This window comes from Lacerta agilis, chromosome 1, assembly GCF_009819535.1.
Source record: "Lacerta agilis isolate rLacAgi1 chromosome 1, rLacAgi1.pri, whole genome shotgun sequence".
Classification (NCBI taxonomy): domain Eukaryota; kingdom Metazoa; phylum Chordata; class Lepidosauria; order Squamata; family Lacertidae; genus Lacerta; species Lacerta agilis.
This window is the reverse complement of record NC_046312.1, coordinates 106688514-106704785: the sequence shown is the minus strand read 5'-3', so window position 1 is coordinate 106704785 and position 16272 is coordinate 106688514. Positions and strand designations below refer to the sequence as shown.

Here is a 16272-nt window from a genome sequence, read left to right as displayed (position 1 = left end):
ACGACATATCACTTGTTCACACTGGTGGTAAAACACTAAAATGCCATGGGAAAGATTCTTGTTTTCAAATGGGAACGTCATGTATTTAAAAGGACTGCATTTTGAAGCAATATAGTGTTGTGTATTAAACCTAAACGTACCTCTTTGCTTTCTTCCAGATCTGACTCACTGCTAAACTCCTCGGTGTTCAGATTTTCAAAATCTGATTCCCCAACCGCAATGGGCACAGTCACAGTTACACTTGGGTTGTTTATGAATGACATGTAATCGCTTTCGTCAATTATGTATTTCTCCACACTGCTGCCGATGCCGCTGGTGGTTCCATTGCCATCTTTCAGATAGTTAAAGTCCTTGCCAATATCTACTATGGTATGGTTAGAAATGCAGCTGTCTTTCTTGTTGTTCAGATCTTCGAGTGGTTTGATTTCATCCAAAGCTTTCTGTTTCCTCACAAAGGCCTTTTGGACAAATTCATATGCTTTTCTTTTCACATAATCGACTCCCCTCTGAATCCTTGCCACAGCGATCTGGAGATTGTTCATTTCATTGTCATCATCAGTAGCAGCAAGATTGTCTGAACTGAAAGAGCTCAGCAGTAAGGCTAGAAACAGGTTCAAAACCTATTAAGGCAAAAAGATGACAAGAGGTTCTACATATATTGCACAATTTAAATGACAATAATTCCTTTCTGGATGTAACAATTTTGTATCCTAATTATTATCCTGCCAAGCCATCCTTATGTCATGCTTCCAAGTCTAGCTGCTGTTTGACTCCAACTCCCATCAGCTCCAGACAGCATGATGGAAGTTGCAGCCCATGTTTCCTAGCCCAGCTCTAAGCTGAAGGTGTCCTAGGGTCTACTACCTGAAGATGAAGTTTCAGCTTTGCAAAACATGACCTAAGGCCTCCTTCTTTGTGTGGAAAGAACATGTAATGGACATGTGGTAGAAAGCTTTTGTATGGAGAAGCCTCTTCATTGTTGAGGTGAAACTAACAAGGCATCTCAAACTGAGAACAAGGAGGGGAAAGAGTCTGTTCACCGCAGCTCTCTTCATTCTTTTTTTCACACACATTTCTAAGTTTCTGCAGCATTCATCCACGTTCCCCCCCTACATGCTTCTTGCAACTTCTTATTACGGGCACTAGAAAGGAAAAAAGGGAAAGGAATTCCAGGGGTTTGAGGAAAGATTTATTTCAGGCCTGATGCATTTCAGACTGATCCTTTCCTGGGGGCACATTTTATTTAGCTGTTTCTTTTAACCACCACAGTAATTTGTATATCCTGGAGGCATTTGGCTGCATCCATAGGAGAGGTAAATGGGGGTGGGCATCCTTTTCTCCACTGGGGGGAAACTCTTAAGGGGTCTTGAAGTGTTGCTTCGGGCCTCAACCCAAACCCAACTCAGGGAGTTGGCCCAGATGCCACACTCTTGGGTTGCACATTGGGAACACTGTATAGGTTTGCACCTTGGTGGACCCGGGTTCCATGGAAGCCTTGCAACGTCATCCATGCACTCAAGTTTGGATGGTACTGTCAGCCAACAGGTGGACTGCATGGTGACTTATGCCACGTCAATCTTTGGGAGCTATAGCCAGTAAGAGTTGAGGTCATGTGAAACCTGCTACAGTCTGTGTGTTATTTGCTCTACACACTGAATCTTGCGTTGCAGAAACAATATATATTTGTTTGATACATACCACTAGATTTCCAATTACCATGACCATCATGAAGACAGTAAGGCACATTGTTTGTCCGGCAACTTCCATACAATCCCACATAGTTTCTATCCATTCTCCACAAAGTACTCGGAATACAATCAAGAAAGAATGGAAAAAGTCATTCATGTGCCAGCGTGGAAGTTCACAGTCGTTCGAGATCTTGCAGACACATTCCTTGTAGCTTTTGCCAAACAATTGCATGCCAACCACAGCGAAAATGAAGACTATGATGGCTAACACCAAGGTCAGGTTTCCTAAAGCACCCACTGAGTTGCCAATAATCTTTATCAACATATTTAATGTGGGCCAAGATTTGGCTAATTTGAAAACTCGAAGCTGAAAAGTAAGAGTAAGGAGGCATCACTATTATTATTCATTATATTTACATTTCAATTAATATAAGAGCTGTCTTCTGGAGGAAGTAGGTTGATGAAAGCTGACAATGTGTATTTTTTTATTCATAGGTACCGGTAATTGGGCCTAAAATATTTAATCAAATACTTGCATTGCAGATTAAATAATTTAGGCTTACACATATGCAAGACTTCTCCTAGTGACTAAATCTGATTAGCAGAGCACATTTTTCTAGTAGCAGAATTAGGATGCTGCATTTCTTTAAAAGCCAGTTTCTAATATGGAAAACATTAGACACAATGGGAAGAATTGAATGTTGTGCTGACACAAACATTCGATCAGCATTGTTGTCTGCCTGACAGAAGGACCTCCCTCTTCTGCTCCAGTGCTGTGTTCTGGAGGTTCTTGGGTGCATCAGAGCCCAAAAAATATTTGGGGGGGGGCACAAGGGGCATGAAGTGAAAGGAGAGGAAGGGAAGCCCCATTGTGCTAGCATGAGCTCTTGTGCTGTCTCCCACTAGCAGAACTACTTAGTTGAATCTGGCCAGTGGTTTTTTTTACTCCTCATGCATTAAGGGAACAAAGCAGATAGGTCTCAGTGACTTGAATGATTAATAGCTGTAGGTTGCAATCTTATATTCACTTACTTTGGAATGAGTAACACTTAAACTTCTAAGCAAACATGTTTGGGGGTGTGCTATTAGAATATTACATTATTACCTGCTGATTTGTTCCTGAGCGATTTTTTTTTAAAAAAATCATGCACGAGTAGTAAAATGTATATAGTATGTACATTTGTAATTTATATTCTGCATGGTTCCTGGGAAAATGGATAACAGCACTGAGCCTGGGTCCACTGGAATAATATCCAGTACTACAGCAAAAATTTCTTGAAAAACTTTCTGCCAAAATGATCATACAATAGGGTTTGGGTGGTTGTCAAGGCTGGAGGCAGATATTTCCATATGTGGTGGGAGTGCCCTGTTGTACACCAATCAAATTATGAATCTATATATAATGATCAAAAGTTGTTTTGAAACCTTACTGATGTACTTACCAGCCTGAAGGATCTTAGGACCGACAACCCTTCCACATTTGCAAGACCCAGCTCCATCAAACTCAGGCTAACAATGATGCCATCAAAAATATTCCAGCCTTCTTGGAAATAGTAATAAGGATCCATAGCTATTATCTTGAGGAACATTTCTGCTGTGAAGATGCCAGTAAACACCTACACACAAAAAATACTATTTGTCATCCATCCCAGATAACAATGATCACATTCATCAAATGTTTGCCGAGCAGAGACGAAGAGCTACAGCATCAAAAATATTGTTATATTAAGGGGGGAAAACAACCCTCCAGAAGTGAACCACTTGATCAGGCTTAAATCTTCCTTCCTCATACAGGCCCAATCTTTTTTCCTCATACAAGTTCCAGTGCTTGGTTTTACTTTTTCAAAACTGCTGACACCACTTCAAACAGCAAATTTAAAGTAATTTGTAGTTAGGCTCTTAATCCAGACCCAATCCAACCCAAGCAATTTCGTAATTATTTCAGTGGGTGATATCTAACGAAGTCCAACAGAGTAAACCAAGTGAAATAAATTGACTTTTTTTTTTTTTGCTTTCTGTTATTTATTATACTATGAAGGACTTACCAAATTTCCAACAGACAGCACATGGTTAAACTGAGGAGTCATGGGATAATGTTCCATGGCCATAAACAAGGTGTTCAGAACAATGCAGATGGTGATAGCAAGGTCAACAAATGGATCCATCACTACCAGATTAACAATATGCTTTATTTTTAACCATGGCGGCCAACAATCCCAGATTAAGCACATGTTAGCAAATTTGTACCAGCAGGGAGGGCATTTCTGTCTGGACTCCTCAAGTTCTAGAAGAGAGAAAAAAGAATGCATAAAATAGAAATAATCCACTTTATATATTCAACTCATAATTATGTGGTACAGATTTTTTTTCTACAATGTGTATTTTGTAGTATGATTCATTAAGGTGTTGGCATTCTGATCCCAGTTTAACCTTCACCAAACCAGGATATCAAACCAAAGCTGTATGTGCTGGCTTGCAAACCACAGTTTGGGTTTAGTGGGTTGCTGTTATATCTGAATCCACAAGCCACAGACAAATCCCACATAGTGCCACTGCAGTCTCAAGAGGCCGCTGTACCATGGAGATGGGAGTGAATATGTGGGAAATGAAAGCACTCTAGACCATTGTTTCCCTGTTGTGTGCCTGGAAGCTCAAACCATGGTGTGGGTACCTAGCAGAAACCATGGTTTGATGTGATATTTCAACTGAGCCAATTAAAATCCTCCTTTACTTCCTCAGCTCTCAATGTCACCAGGACAAAGCTTTAGCTGTCTAAACAAATGGCAGTGCCTAAGAAGAAATTGAAAAATATTTGAAACTCCCAGATGCCACCTTCAGATTCCTAGATACAAATATCAAATTGCCCAGAAACTGGGCACCTAGCTATCAATATGATATTTAACCTAGAGAGCATACCTAGGGAAAGCTCCTTGGTAGGAATGGGGGGGTTTTGAGTATTTGACACTTGTTTGTCCTTAAGGCCGCAACCTTATGCATTTACCTACTGAACAAAGTGGAGCTTACTTCTGAGTACGCATGCACAGGATTGTATTGTAAATCTGTTGCTGAAATCAATGTGACTCAACACTGCTCAACTTTGCTTAGCAGAGACTTAACAGTTCAGTGGCTCTGGCCCACAGGAATATTCTGTTGCACCACGTTCGTCAATCGTAATTTCTGTATTATCACTGTATTTACATTTACTAAAATTGGTAAAACAAGAGCTTCTCCCCTCCTAGATTTAGAATGGTTGTGGGAACAAAAGTCAATGGCCATAACATAATGGTTTATAACTACCAGAAGAGTAAAATAATGGTTGTGGATAAAGAGATCATAACAGGCAGCCAAACAGAAGCAGATAACTAAGCGGACATTTTGTTGTTTGTTTTCTAAATGGTAAGTTTTCATCCACTGGATTTTGGAAGGATTCTACATACCTTCCATTGTGTTGGTAAGTATGCTGGCTATACTCATTGCTCTTTGTCTTGCAGTAGGATCAGACAGAAAATCCATAGACATATGGTAAGAACTGGAGCGTCTTTTTCTTAGTTCTGTTTCTGTAGTGGTGCCCTGAAAACGAAATACTTAGGAATGTTAACAGTTCTCATCTCTTTGGTCCCGTAAGAATACCCACAAACTGAAGATGAAGTTACTCAAATCTTCTTTAGGCTGCAAGTCATAAATATTACTTGGCGGTAAGTCCCACTGATGCTATCAAGCAGGGGCAACCACTGTGGTGGAAATGTGCTACACTACTGCCCTCCTGGAAGGGTGGTGGCAAGGTGGGACCTCCAGAGACACATTTGCTCTCCCAATGGTACCACCAGGCAGCCCCCCCTTGCCCCCCCATGTAGGGCGCATTGCAGTAGTCCAAGCAAGCTTCATTCCACAGAAAGGAATGAAGTTCCTTGGCCGAACGATTGCACAGTTTCAAATCAGTGGCTACTTTATCTGTTATTACCTCAGGCAGAAGCTGCCCAGTGGGTGACATCAGAGCTGGAGGCCCACCAACTAAGGAGACCACCCCATTGCAGTCCACGGTGCTGTGCATCTTCCCGTTTGCAGGAAGCACGGGTACCATCCTGGATGATCGACTGGCCTGGCTGATGTTACTGTTGCGCCTTTCACTATGTCTGTGAGGGACAAAGAGAGAATCCCTTCTGCTCTCGTTGTCTTCGAAGGTGCTGTGCTCGTCGTCGGCAAAGTCGTTCTCCGACCCGATGTCCTTTGCTCGGCCTCTGAAGCTGAAAAGGCTCGCTTTGCTGCTGCGCCTTGGGGAGAACAAGGAGCCACGGATGCTCAGCAGAGACTGTGAGGGGAAATGAGGAAGCAACCCCAAATCAGAAACTCCTGGAAGCCATGTGCAAGACCAAGACATCGTAAGCATAGTGAAATGCCGATGTTCGACATGTACATTGAAATCCAATGTTTTTACAAGATTGTAAGACGCCACTGGAACATGATTAAGAAGAAAATAACAATTCATATTACAAAGGGGCTGTAAAATACCCAGAAGGAAACATCACTTAAATATCATGGAAACAACACTAAGAACATCACAGAAAGAAGGGAGGAAGGAATCACAATCATGAACCTTACAGATAACATTATTAAAAAATCTGAAAATAAATTGTAGGAAAACCAAAAGAACCATTGTAGCTGCATCAACAGGCTACCATTAAAATCACGACAGTAATCACCAAACCCAATTACCTAGAAATCATTACCAATTAAAGGATTGTGTTGAAAAACTCCTTCCCTCCTGTCAGGGAACTGTCCCCGGTTCAGCGCAAGGTGGTGGAAGGGCTTTCGGTTCAGCGCAAGGTTGTGGAAGGGCTTTCGGGAGGCTATAGGGAGCCCCGGCCCCACCTGACTAGCAGCACCTCCTCCAGCAGAGGAAACAGCGACGTCTCCAGTGGGGAAGGGCAGGAGACCAGGGGCTCTGGGGATGCTGTAGAGACCCTGCGCTCCTCTCGCCTGACAGGCGATGAGGGAGACATGCCATTTCCGTCGCCCGAACCGTGCAGAGGGGTGAAACGCAAGGAGGGGAGGTGGAGACTGGGGGTGCCGAAATTCTTATGTTGGGGTCGCAACCGGAAGGGGCCACTCCCGGATTCTGCGAGCGACTGATACAGACATGAAATTGTAGCTTTGCACTGTACATAGTATGCACAATAAACCTGTTAAAAGACGGGCAGGACTTTTGCCTCGTTACTCGCGAGCAACCACCACACGGACCTTACACCTCCCTCCACCAATTTACAGAGGAATTATTGAAACACAGATGCTTTTTAGGGACTTGCCCCAGAGCACCTGAGCGATCTGTATCAATATTAACACAGGAAAATATTAAACTAATATTTATTAGGCAGTTCTACTTGATTACAGGGAACGTCTCCACCTTGTGGAACTGTTTCTCATCGTCCTCCATTCTTTAGAAGGGAAACAATAAATGGACAGAATCCCAGCTAACCATGGCGTGCTCCCGGGGTGGTGTCAGTGACAGGCATTGCTGCTCACCTGCTAAAGCCCTTGCCTCAGCAAAGGGGTCACTGTTGACCACTGGAGCCCTCTGCCACTGATGCGCCTGCTCCTTGTTACTGCTGCCTTGTTTCCTCACCCTCTCAGAGCAAGCAAGCACTGAGATGGGTGGCCATCTGCATGCCTCGTTCTCTGGGCACGATTAAGCCCAGAGGGAAAAGTCAGTGAATGGGACAGCAGCAAAGGTCGTGAGGAGGGTGAAGTGGGTGCAGTCAGGAAGGGAGTGTCTTGCTGAAATAGGGTTGCCATACATCCGGAATTTCCTGGAAATACCCGGAATACTGCAGTCAGAAGCAGTGTCTGGGTGGAAATGTCAAATGACAACCCATATCGGCAGTGTCGTTTTTGCTGATTTTCCTTAAAAATAGCTCAAAAACATCCTCTTGGCTCAACACGTTTTTGTTTTTTTTAGGGGGGAAAGCAAGCTCAACAACTTTTCTGTCTGGATATTTGTGCCTGGATGTTCACTTTTTGAAAAATGGCAACCCTGAAAGGCACTTTGCTGTTGTAATGTGGAGAACTGAATTTCAGATTGGGGGGAAAAGTCTGGAAAGGATCAGTAGACCTTTGGGGTCAAAAATCCCCCTTAATATACATACATGAGGAAGGCTGAGCAATTTCCACCTGGCCTGATATTAGTTGGTACACAGACAGGCCAGGATACTTTCTCCCTACCTGGTGTGGGGAAGAGAACCTTTTCTCATAAGTCAGTCGGTTCCCTTCAATAGAGAATCGGAAGCCCTTCCTTCGGATGCTGTCTTCCGATTCAGATTTGTGAAATTCATCCTCATCTTTTTCGTCTCCTTCGGATTGTTCTCTCTGCTTCCTCTTTTTCCGCCTGTTCCTCCTCTCTTTAGCACTCTTTGAACTCAGCTTTGACGTCACTGAAGAGCTCTCAGAGAACCCTCCGACACCACCAACTTCACTGAACTCTCTAGATTCACCTGTGGCGATGGCTAAAGCAGCTGCCTGTTGAGTAACCAAAGTTAAACACATTTAAGGCGCACAATGCTAATCCGTTAATACTAATGTATTCCCAGGGTTTCTATTTTTAAAAAAGCAGATGAGTTTGATGTTCATGACACTAATCCCACATACTACATAAGAAGAAGCATCTCAACAAGGCAATATAGCAAATTCCAAATTCCAAAAGGCCTTCCAGGACCTCGCCAAATTTACCTCAGAATGCCAGACTCAGTGCTGACATGTTTCTGCCTGAAGCAAGGGGCGCCCCCTTCTCTCAGGCTTTGGCCAACACTTTAAAAAGTATTGTGCAACATTCAGACACCAGTTCCTTCCTTCAGCTGTCCCCCCCCCCCACTCATGGTGCCACCTGAAACAGGTTATGCCACCCAGCCACATGACAGAGCTCGCCCTCACCAGGTACACCCTAACATGGCTGAATTTCACTTGAGGAATCTTTCCTTATGGGTAAGGGATGAAGAGGCCTTTGTCACAGTCCCAGGCATAAGGACTTAAACCCAGCAGGCTAGAATCACCGCAAATGCCTCATTCCTTGAAAGCTGCTCACAAGAGGAAGTGTTGTGCCTAACTCTCAGCATGGCTGTCTTGCCCTACAAGAGAAGAGAAATACCCTCCAGAGCAACAGGTGTGCACCTTCCTTCCTCTTGTGAGCATAACTCTCCACGGAAGAAGAGTGTAAAAGAGTATTGAAACTGGCCCCACAAAACATGTGGGAGACAGAAGTCCTTTGCAGCATGAAAAAGAAATTGCCATGCCTACTCTTGTTTCTTAGCCTAGGCTTCACAGTCTGTTCTTTTCTTCTTATTATTTTTCTTTTTTGTGTGTGAGGTGGGTGGATGTGCTGTGTTGCCTGGGGGTGTTTGGGGTGTTTGGGGTGTTTGTATGGAGTTTGGTTTTGGGAGGGAGGCATGTTGCCTGGTTGGTTTTGTGTGGGTGGTTTTGCGCTTTGAGGAGAGGGAATGTTGCCTGCGTAGGCTTGTATGGATGGGTTTGGTTTTCTCCAGAGTGAAGTGGATATGCCTACAATAGTTTCTCCACTTCTGAAATGAGATCCATGGGCTTAAAAAGGTTGCTGACCCCTACCCTAAAGGTTGACTTGTCATAATCTAATTTACTTGTCATAATGTCTGAGTAAATGTCTACTACCCAGCAGCCATCTTGAAATGCTTCAAGCTCACATGCAGGTGGTGTTAACTAGCTAAAAGCACCTTCACAGATTTTACACGCCACCCTGTATGAGAATAAGCCAAAAACAAAACAATTTTTTTTAATCAAATATGGATAAAAATAACAGGTAGCTTTCTCCTAATAATAATAATAATAATAATAATAATAATAATAATAATAATAATATTTATACACGCCCATTTGGCTGGGTTTCCCCAGCCACTCTGGGTGGCTTCCAACAGAATGTTAAAATACAATATTCCCTAAACGGGGCTGCTTTCATATGTCCTCTAAAAGTCTGGTAATTGTTTTTTCTCTTTGACATCTGGTGGGAGGGCATTCCACAGTGCGGGTGCCACTACCGAGAAGGCCCTCTGCCTGCTCTGCCTGGTTCCCTGTAACTTGGCTTCTCTCAGTGTGGGAACTGCCAGAAGGCCCTCGGCACTGGACCTCAGTGTCCGGGCAGAACGATGGGGGTGGAGATGCTGGGAAGCAGGTTGAAATGGAGATTACAGCTTTAAAGCGACGGCTGCTTCCTATGATCAGCTAGAACCTAAAAGCTATGTGAAAACTGTCCAAACATTTTCCATCAGAAATGTACCTGAGCTTTCTTGTTCCTGTGCTGAATAGTCAATAAAAATAATCGTTAAAAAAGATAAGATTTACAATGAACTCAAAAAGGTAATGAAAATTACCTTTAGTAAGAAACCAGAGGCTTTCCTTTTGAGCATGACCAATGAACAGATACCCAGCCAAGACAGAGTATTTTTTATGTATGCCACAACAGCAGCTAGGATTTTATTGGCAAGAAACTGGAAGGGTGAAGAGATCCCAACGGTGGAAGAATGGCAGATGAAGTTAATGGACTTTATGGAGCTTGCTGAACTGACCGCGAGAATCCGAGACCAGAGGGAGGAGAAGGTGTCGAAGGATTGGAAGAAATTTAAGGATTATTTAGTTAATAGTGTAAAATTGAATATCTGAGCAGAATTAGCTGTTGAATAGGCTTAAGCTAGATAAATATAAGTTAAAGTTTTGGTAAGAATTTTACAGTATAAGATATAAATAAGAATGTCTGAAGATTTTGGGAATAGATTAAGAACTATGTTTTTAGTAAATGAATCTAAGGACAAATAAGATGGTTATTAGTTATGAAAGTAGATATATAGCTACTTAAAGTATATTTGGATTAACAATGCAGTGGAGGGTGTGGGGGAAGTCCCCCTATGCTTAGAAGAAAAAAATAAGAATGAGATAAAGATTAGTGTTTAGACAGGTTTGTATGTGTTTTTCTTATGTTCATTGTGTTGTTGTTTGAGTTGTTTATTGTGTATTGTATTTCGTATTTTTAGTGTATTGGTGTATGTTTTGTTCTCTTTATATATGCATATGGAAAAATAATAAAATCTTTATAAAAAAAAAAAAGAAAGAAAGAAAGAACGATACCTGGGCTTCTTCCTGTTGCTTTTTCAGCTGCTCCAGCATCTGCTGGAACTCAGCCTCCTTCTGCTCGGCTTCTTCCATGGTGGCTTGGTTCTGCTCTTCATAGGCCATGGCAACAACAGCCAGGATCAGGTTGATCAGGTAGAAAGAGCCCAGGAAAATCACCAGGACAAAAAAGATCATGTACGTTTTGCCAGCAGCTCTCAATGTCTGTAAAAAGAAAGAAAGAAAGAATAAAACAGTTCATAACATTCCTATAAATACAGTTAGACCTCACCTCTTATTCGTGCTTAATACAAGATGTGCTTCCTCTATCTCAAAGGGAGAGGAACAGCTGCCATAGTCCACTTCTGACCACAGAACTGCCCCCCCTACATATTTTGCATCTGCCACCTGCCAGAATGGGAATTCAAGGTCCTGTACAGTCATTCTGTATAAGACATTCTGTAGGCAGCCAACTTGCTTTGCAGCAGCCATATTGCTGAGGGCGGGGAGGAGTACTAACACCAAAACGTTCATTATGCAACATTGCGACTCACTTCAGTGGAGACATTTTGTAAAGCACCCGAGTCACGTTTTCTCCTGTTGCTCGCTGGAATAACCAGTTGTGTCAGCAAGAGTCATGGCCACACGTTGAAACAACTAGTATGGTTTGAAAACCATTAGGTTTTGTGGACGGTCTTAACCTTGTGCCAGTTATCATTCCTCTTGTTGCGCTATTACAGCTTCCCTGTTCCTGAGCACAGGATGCAACAAATCCCCATGGACTGTACCATTTGTGGCAAGATGGCAAACCGTGCCCTTAACTTGAAACATGCGATTTTATGCTCCTGAGATTGATTGTTCTATCTGTGACATGGTAACACAGACCATCTACCTTTTAAATACACTCAAGTATTCATAGTAATACATTGCTCTTATTATTACTATGGTAATAGTAATAAGGGGTACTCCATGTGGTGCCTGCCAGACACTATGAGACTACAATTTCCATCATCCCTGACCATTGGTCCTGTTGTCTACTACTGATTGGAATTTAAGTCCAATCATATCTGGAGGGCACCTCGTTGGCTGCTCCTGTTTATATAATCAACCTCTGTAGCATTGCTAATACTCCTGGCATATAAAGTCTCTCACCAGTTGGTAAAGGTTTTCCCAGAAGTCCTGAGTCATCAGCCGAAAGAGTGACAAGAAGGCCCAGCTGAAGGTATCAAAACTTGTATAGCCATAGTTGGGGTTTCGACCAGCTTTTACACACATATATCCTTCCGGACATTGACTAAGGGGAAAAAGGGGGGGCATTTTCAAAACATCATCTCAATCAATGTGTTTGCTTGAGCAAATAGTCTGCCAGTTCTCAGTAGAATGAAAATGCTTTTCAACTGTGATTTTACTCTATGGAACAATTCAAGAAAGCCAACTTCAGGCAAAGGTCTACAGCAGAGATCAGAAGCGTTCTTCCTATGAGGGGGCCACTGACCTATGGGAAAAGTCAACTTGGGCTGCAGCCAATAGTGGTTAGAGCCAGATCTGATGGTGGGTGGGGCTTCATGATCCCTTGTCTGCCTCTTGCACACACACATCAGTGGAAGAGAAAGAGATTCCCAGAGAGGAGAGTTGGAGAGCAAGAGCGAACCTGCAGTGTCCAGAGAGCTGAACAATAAGGAGGGATGCATGGAATTAAACTAAGGGCCCCATGTGATCCTTGAACTGAGGGGTTTTAGGGTAGCATGACTGGTGCAGCTGCCTTGGGCATCACCCTGCGGGGGGCGCCAAAACAATGATGTTGAACCAAGCGTGAGAGGCACGCACACACACACACAAATTTTAGTATCACATAGGGCCCAAAGTCCACCACTGCCTTGAACTGCAGGTTCTTTACTTAGGTCTACAGGGTCAATGCCTTTTCAACATTACCGAGGGAAAACTAGCCATTGCCTTGCCCAAATCCTTAACATACCACCATAAAGTGTTACCATTTAAATTTGTCATGCTTTAGTGTAACACTTAAGAGAGGTACTGAAAGTGAGGGAGATGCCTCTCATTGATCTTAGGAGTGTTTTCAAAGTGTGTAAAAAGAAAATTGAAAGATTGGGTGGATGGGGGAGTTGTTACTGAAGCAGATGTTCTCCGTGTCAAACATAGCCCCCTCTTTCATATCTCCATAAATGTAGATGCTGACATCCAGAAAGCAGGCTTCTGAGCCCGAAATGCTAGAGATCTGAAATGCTTTGGCTATTAAAGGCAAAGTTACTTTAACTACAGCTGCTGCACCCACTCTCTTGAATAAGGTGTAATGGACCATTCTCTCACCCGGCATCTGAGCTGTTGCCACACAGCAAAGCATCATTTTGTCCTTCCAAGAAGTAAAAGTGATCTGTTTGGAAACAGAAATGGATAACATTTAATTGCATGAAAATAACTTGAGAGTCCCATGACATCTTGGCAATTAAGGTTTGGATCCTAACTAGGCATTTATGAGCAGACTCATGGATGGAACTGAGATGATCCAGTGGAAATTCCCACTGGTGGAAAGCAGATAAAAGTAATTTTTGCCAATTCCTTCTTTCCCCATGTAGCCCCTAGTTCTGCCTGTGAAAGTCGCCACTTCCCTTCGTACAGAAGCATCCCACAAACGCAACTGCACTCAGAGGGTACACCCACCAAAAGAATATTTGGCAGGATATACATCGTCCAATAGATTTATTGTGGCACAAGCCCCTCAACTTAGTTATGAAACAGTATTGGTAGTCCCCCATAGACCAAAAGCACAAATGACATCAACAAGGAATCATGCCTTCAGTGTAGTGAGCCCTACTCTATGGGACTCTCTCCTAGTAGAAATCAGGCACCGTCCCTGCTAAGTTTCAGGTGTTTGGTTAAAACTGTTTTATTCCAGGTCTTTGCGTCATGAACACTGCTTTGATATTTTAATCTTTGGTGTTTTGATCTCTAATGTTAAATCCATACTTTATTTTTTTTTAATACATATTATACGTTTTTATTTTGTAAAACTGTTTTGGGACCCAGCTAGTGAAATGAGTATATATGTATATTTATTAATAAATTAATATTACCAGTTAAGGTAAATTATAAACTGGGATGCTCAGCTCCAGTGACCTGTTCAGAATCTAAGTTGCACTATACTGAGCACCAGATTACATGTAATGTCTGTGCATGATGCGCCAACACACTGTGAATTATTATTACTATCGTTATTACTATTTGCTTTAAAAGGGCCTGAATTCTTCAAAGTACAGATAGATAGATAGAGCTATAGATCAGGCATGGCCAAACTCGGCCCTCCAGATGTTTTGGGACTACAATTCCCATCATCCCTGACTACTGGTCCTGTTAGCTAGGGATGGTGGGAGTTGTAGTCCCAAAACATCTGGAGGGCCGAGTTTGGCCATGCCTGATATAGTTGATATAGATATAGATATAGATATGTTTCTGCCTGCAGTCTTGCAATCTGACAGACATAATACAAAAGGAAAAGGGGGAGAGAAGATGAAAGCAAGGTATGTGTAGGTCCAGGCTGCAGAATAGTTTGTGCTAAAATAAGTAAAATGTCAAATCAGTGAGACCGATTCATTTCTGTCATACTGCTTGAAACCCCATTATAAGAGGTCACGGGAAAACAAGAAGCACACTGGGCTGCACCAGTGTACCTCATGACAGAAATGGTCTTGGGATGATGCAGTGGTGATTCACACCTCTCATGTGTAAAGCTTGTACAACCCACAACCCACAAGACTCAGCTGTGTGAGTAAATACATAGGCAAACTCAAGGACGTTAAAATGACTAGACATTTAAAGTTAAGTGATTTATCTTCATTCAATAACATCAGCACAAAGCCTTGCAGTTTTCTTTGTGAGCATAGGTAAAGCACAGCCTCCAAGTGTCCTGATTTTCCAGGTACAGCCCTGGAATTATGAAAGACACCCCAGTTTCTGATTTGATCCCTGTTTCCCCTGCCACTGCTGCTGCCACTGAGCTCACAGAGGAGGATAAGCCAGCGCTTGTCCTGAATGGTGGTGGTGAGGGAGCATCCTGTTGCCTCTCCATGGCTGCTGCTGCTGCTGCTGGCCTCCTCCCTTGGGCAGCTGGTAGTGGCTGCTGGGAAGAGGGCAAGGAGAAGAAGAGGCTGCTGCCAACGAGGCCCAGCCTCGTGTAACATGGCGGCTCTGAGGGGCAGTTGGAGGGCAGGACTGCCCTGGGCAGGAAGAAAGGGGGAGCGGAGCAGAGTGCAAGGAGTCTTTTTTTTTTTTTAATGCTTTGTGTGTCCGTTTCTAATCATGCCCCTTTCTAAAATTTATTTATTGGTGTGTGTTTTTCTTTTCGCCATTCAGCTTATCATCAGTGCCTACAAACCCAGGACTCAGTTTCAGCACTTTGTCAATCAATCAAAAAGTAATAATGTGTCACCAGGCCTTACTGTCATCACTGACGTAGTCATCCCAGTTAAACGTAGTCACAGTTCTGTTAACAAAGGTACCATTATCGCCCATTGTGCTATCGAAATAGGAAGTTATGTTGATTTCAAAAGTAGAATTGTCTGGCGGCCAAATCAGGCATTTATGCCTCAAGTTCCCCATGAAAAGCTGGAGCCCTATTAATGCAAATACACTCAGACAAAACACAGTCAGGATCATGACATCCGAGAGCTTCTTCACTGACTGAATTAGGGCCCCCACAATGGTCTTCAGGCCTGCAAACAGAAAGGGAAATTCATTGCAATGTCGCACGCTAAATAATACTGTATGTCACGTGAATGTGCTTGACTTAGTTAATGTTTCATGCAGAATGACAACATAACGGTTCTTATATTTGTGACAGTTTAATGAAAAAGCCTGATTGCCTGTGAACATGAATGAAAAGCTGTTAGGTTTATGCTGATTTGAAACTGTGTATGAAAATAAAACAGATATATTGAGGTATCTGTGGTACATAATCAGAGAAACACTTTGCCTAAGCAAAAACGCAATTTTGAGATCCATGCTGTATATCAGCCCTGTGTAGAAAAGTATATTGTTTTATTTTGCTTGTGTCTCTTGCCCAAACCATTATTGTGGAATCTGTTTTTGAATTGTCCAAAAACACAAATAAGGTGTTTTTTTTAATTAGTTACTTCAATTATCCCATGTTCAGTTTTATTGAATAAAAATGGGCGATGGTTTGGAGAAGAAGGACATCTTTTAGAAAATTCCCATGCATAGAAAAAAGCCCATGCTAACTTTCACATTTTGCATCTATTTATGCATAATTTTTTAAAAAATAAATAAATAGAAAACCCAAACACAACTGATTGCAAGTTTCGGTTGGGAGTGCCTGCAACAAATGGTAAAATTTGCATCAGTATGAAAGGCTTAATATTGACTCTTAATTTAAAAGCGGAAAAGCTTGATGTCATAAGATGCAAATCATATAGCCACTTACTGCAAATGT

The 16272-nt window shown here is 42.5% G+C and overlaps 1 protein-coding gene across 1 annotated transcript in view; it reads right to left on the bottom strand.

Annotated features, from left to right (window-relative positions):
* LOC117056138 (sodium channel protein type 2 subunit alpha-like) overlaps window positions 1-16272 on the bottom strand; it is a 97779-nt gene that overhangs the window by 28227 nt on the left and 53280 nt on the right. The window contains exons 7-17 of the mRNA XM_033166294.1: window positions 15263-15535; window positions 13137-13200; window positions 11961-12102; window positions 10827-11033; window positions 7905-8198; window positions 5650-5997; window positions 5126-5258; window positions 3734-3972; window positions 3131-3304; window positions 1699-2055; window positions 141-620 (exon numbers count right to left, since the gene is read on the bottom strand). Coding sequence (XP_033022185.1) covers window positions 141-620; window positions 1699-2055; window positions 3131-3304; window positions 3734-3972; window positions 5126-5258; window positions 5650-5997; window positions 7905-8198; window positions 10827-11033; window positions 11961-12102; window positions 13137-13200; window positions 15263-15535 — 2711 coding nt within the window. The remainder of the gene's footprint in view (window positions 1-140; window positions 621-1698; window positions 2056-3130; window positions 3305-3733; window positions 3973-5125; window positions 5259-5649; window positions 5998-7904; window positions 8199-10826; window positions 11034-11960; window positions 12103-13136; window positions 13201-15262; window positions 15536-16272) is intronic.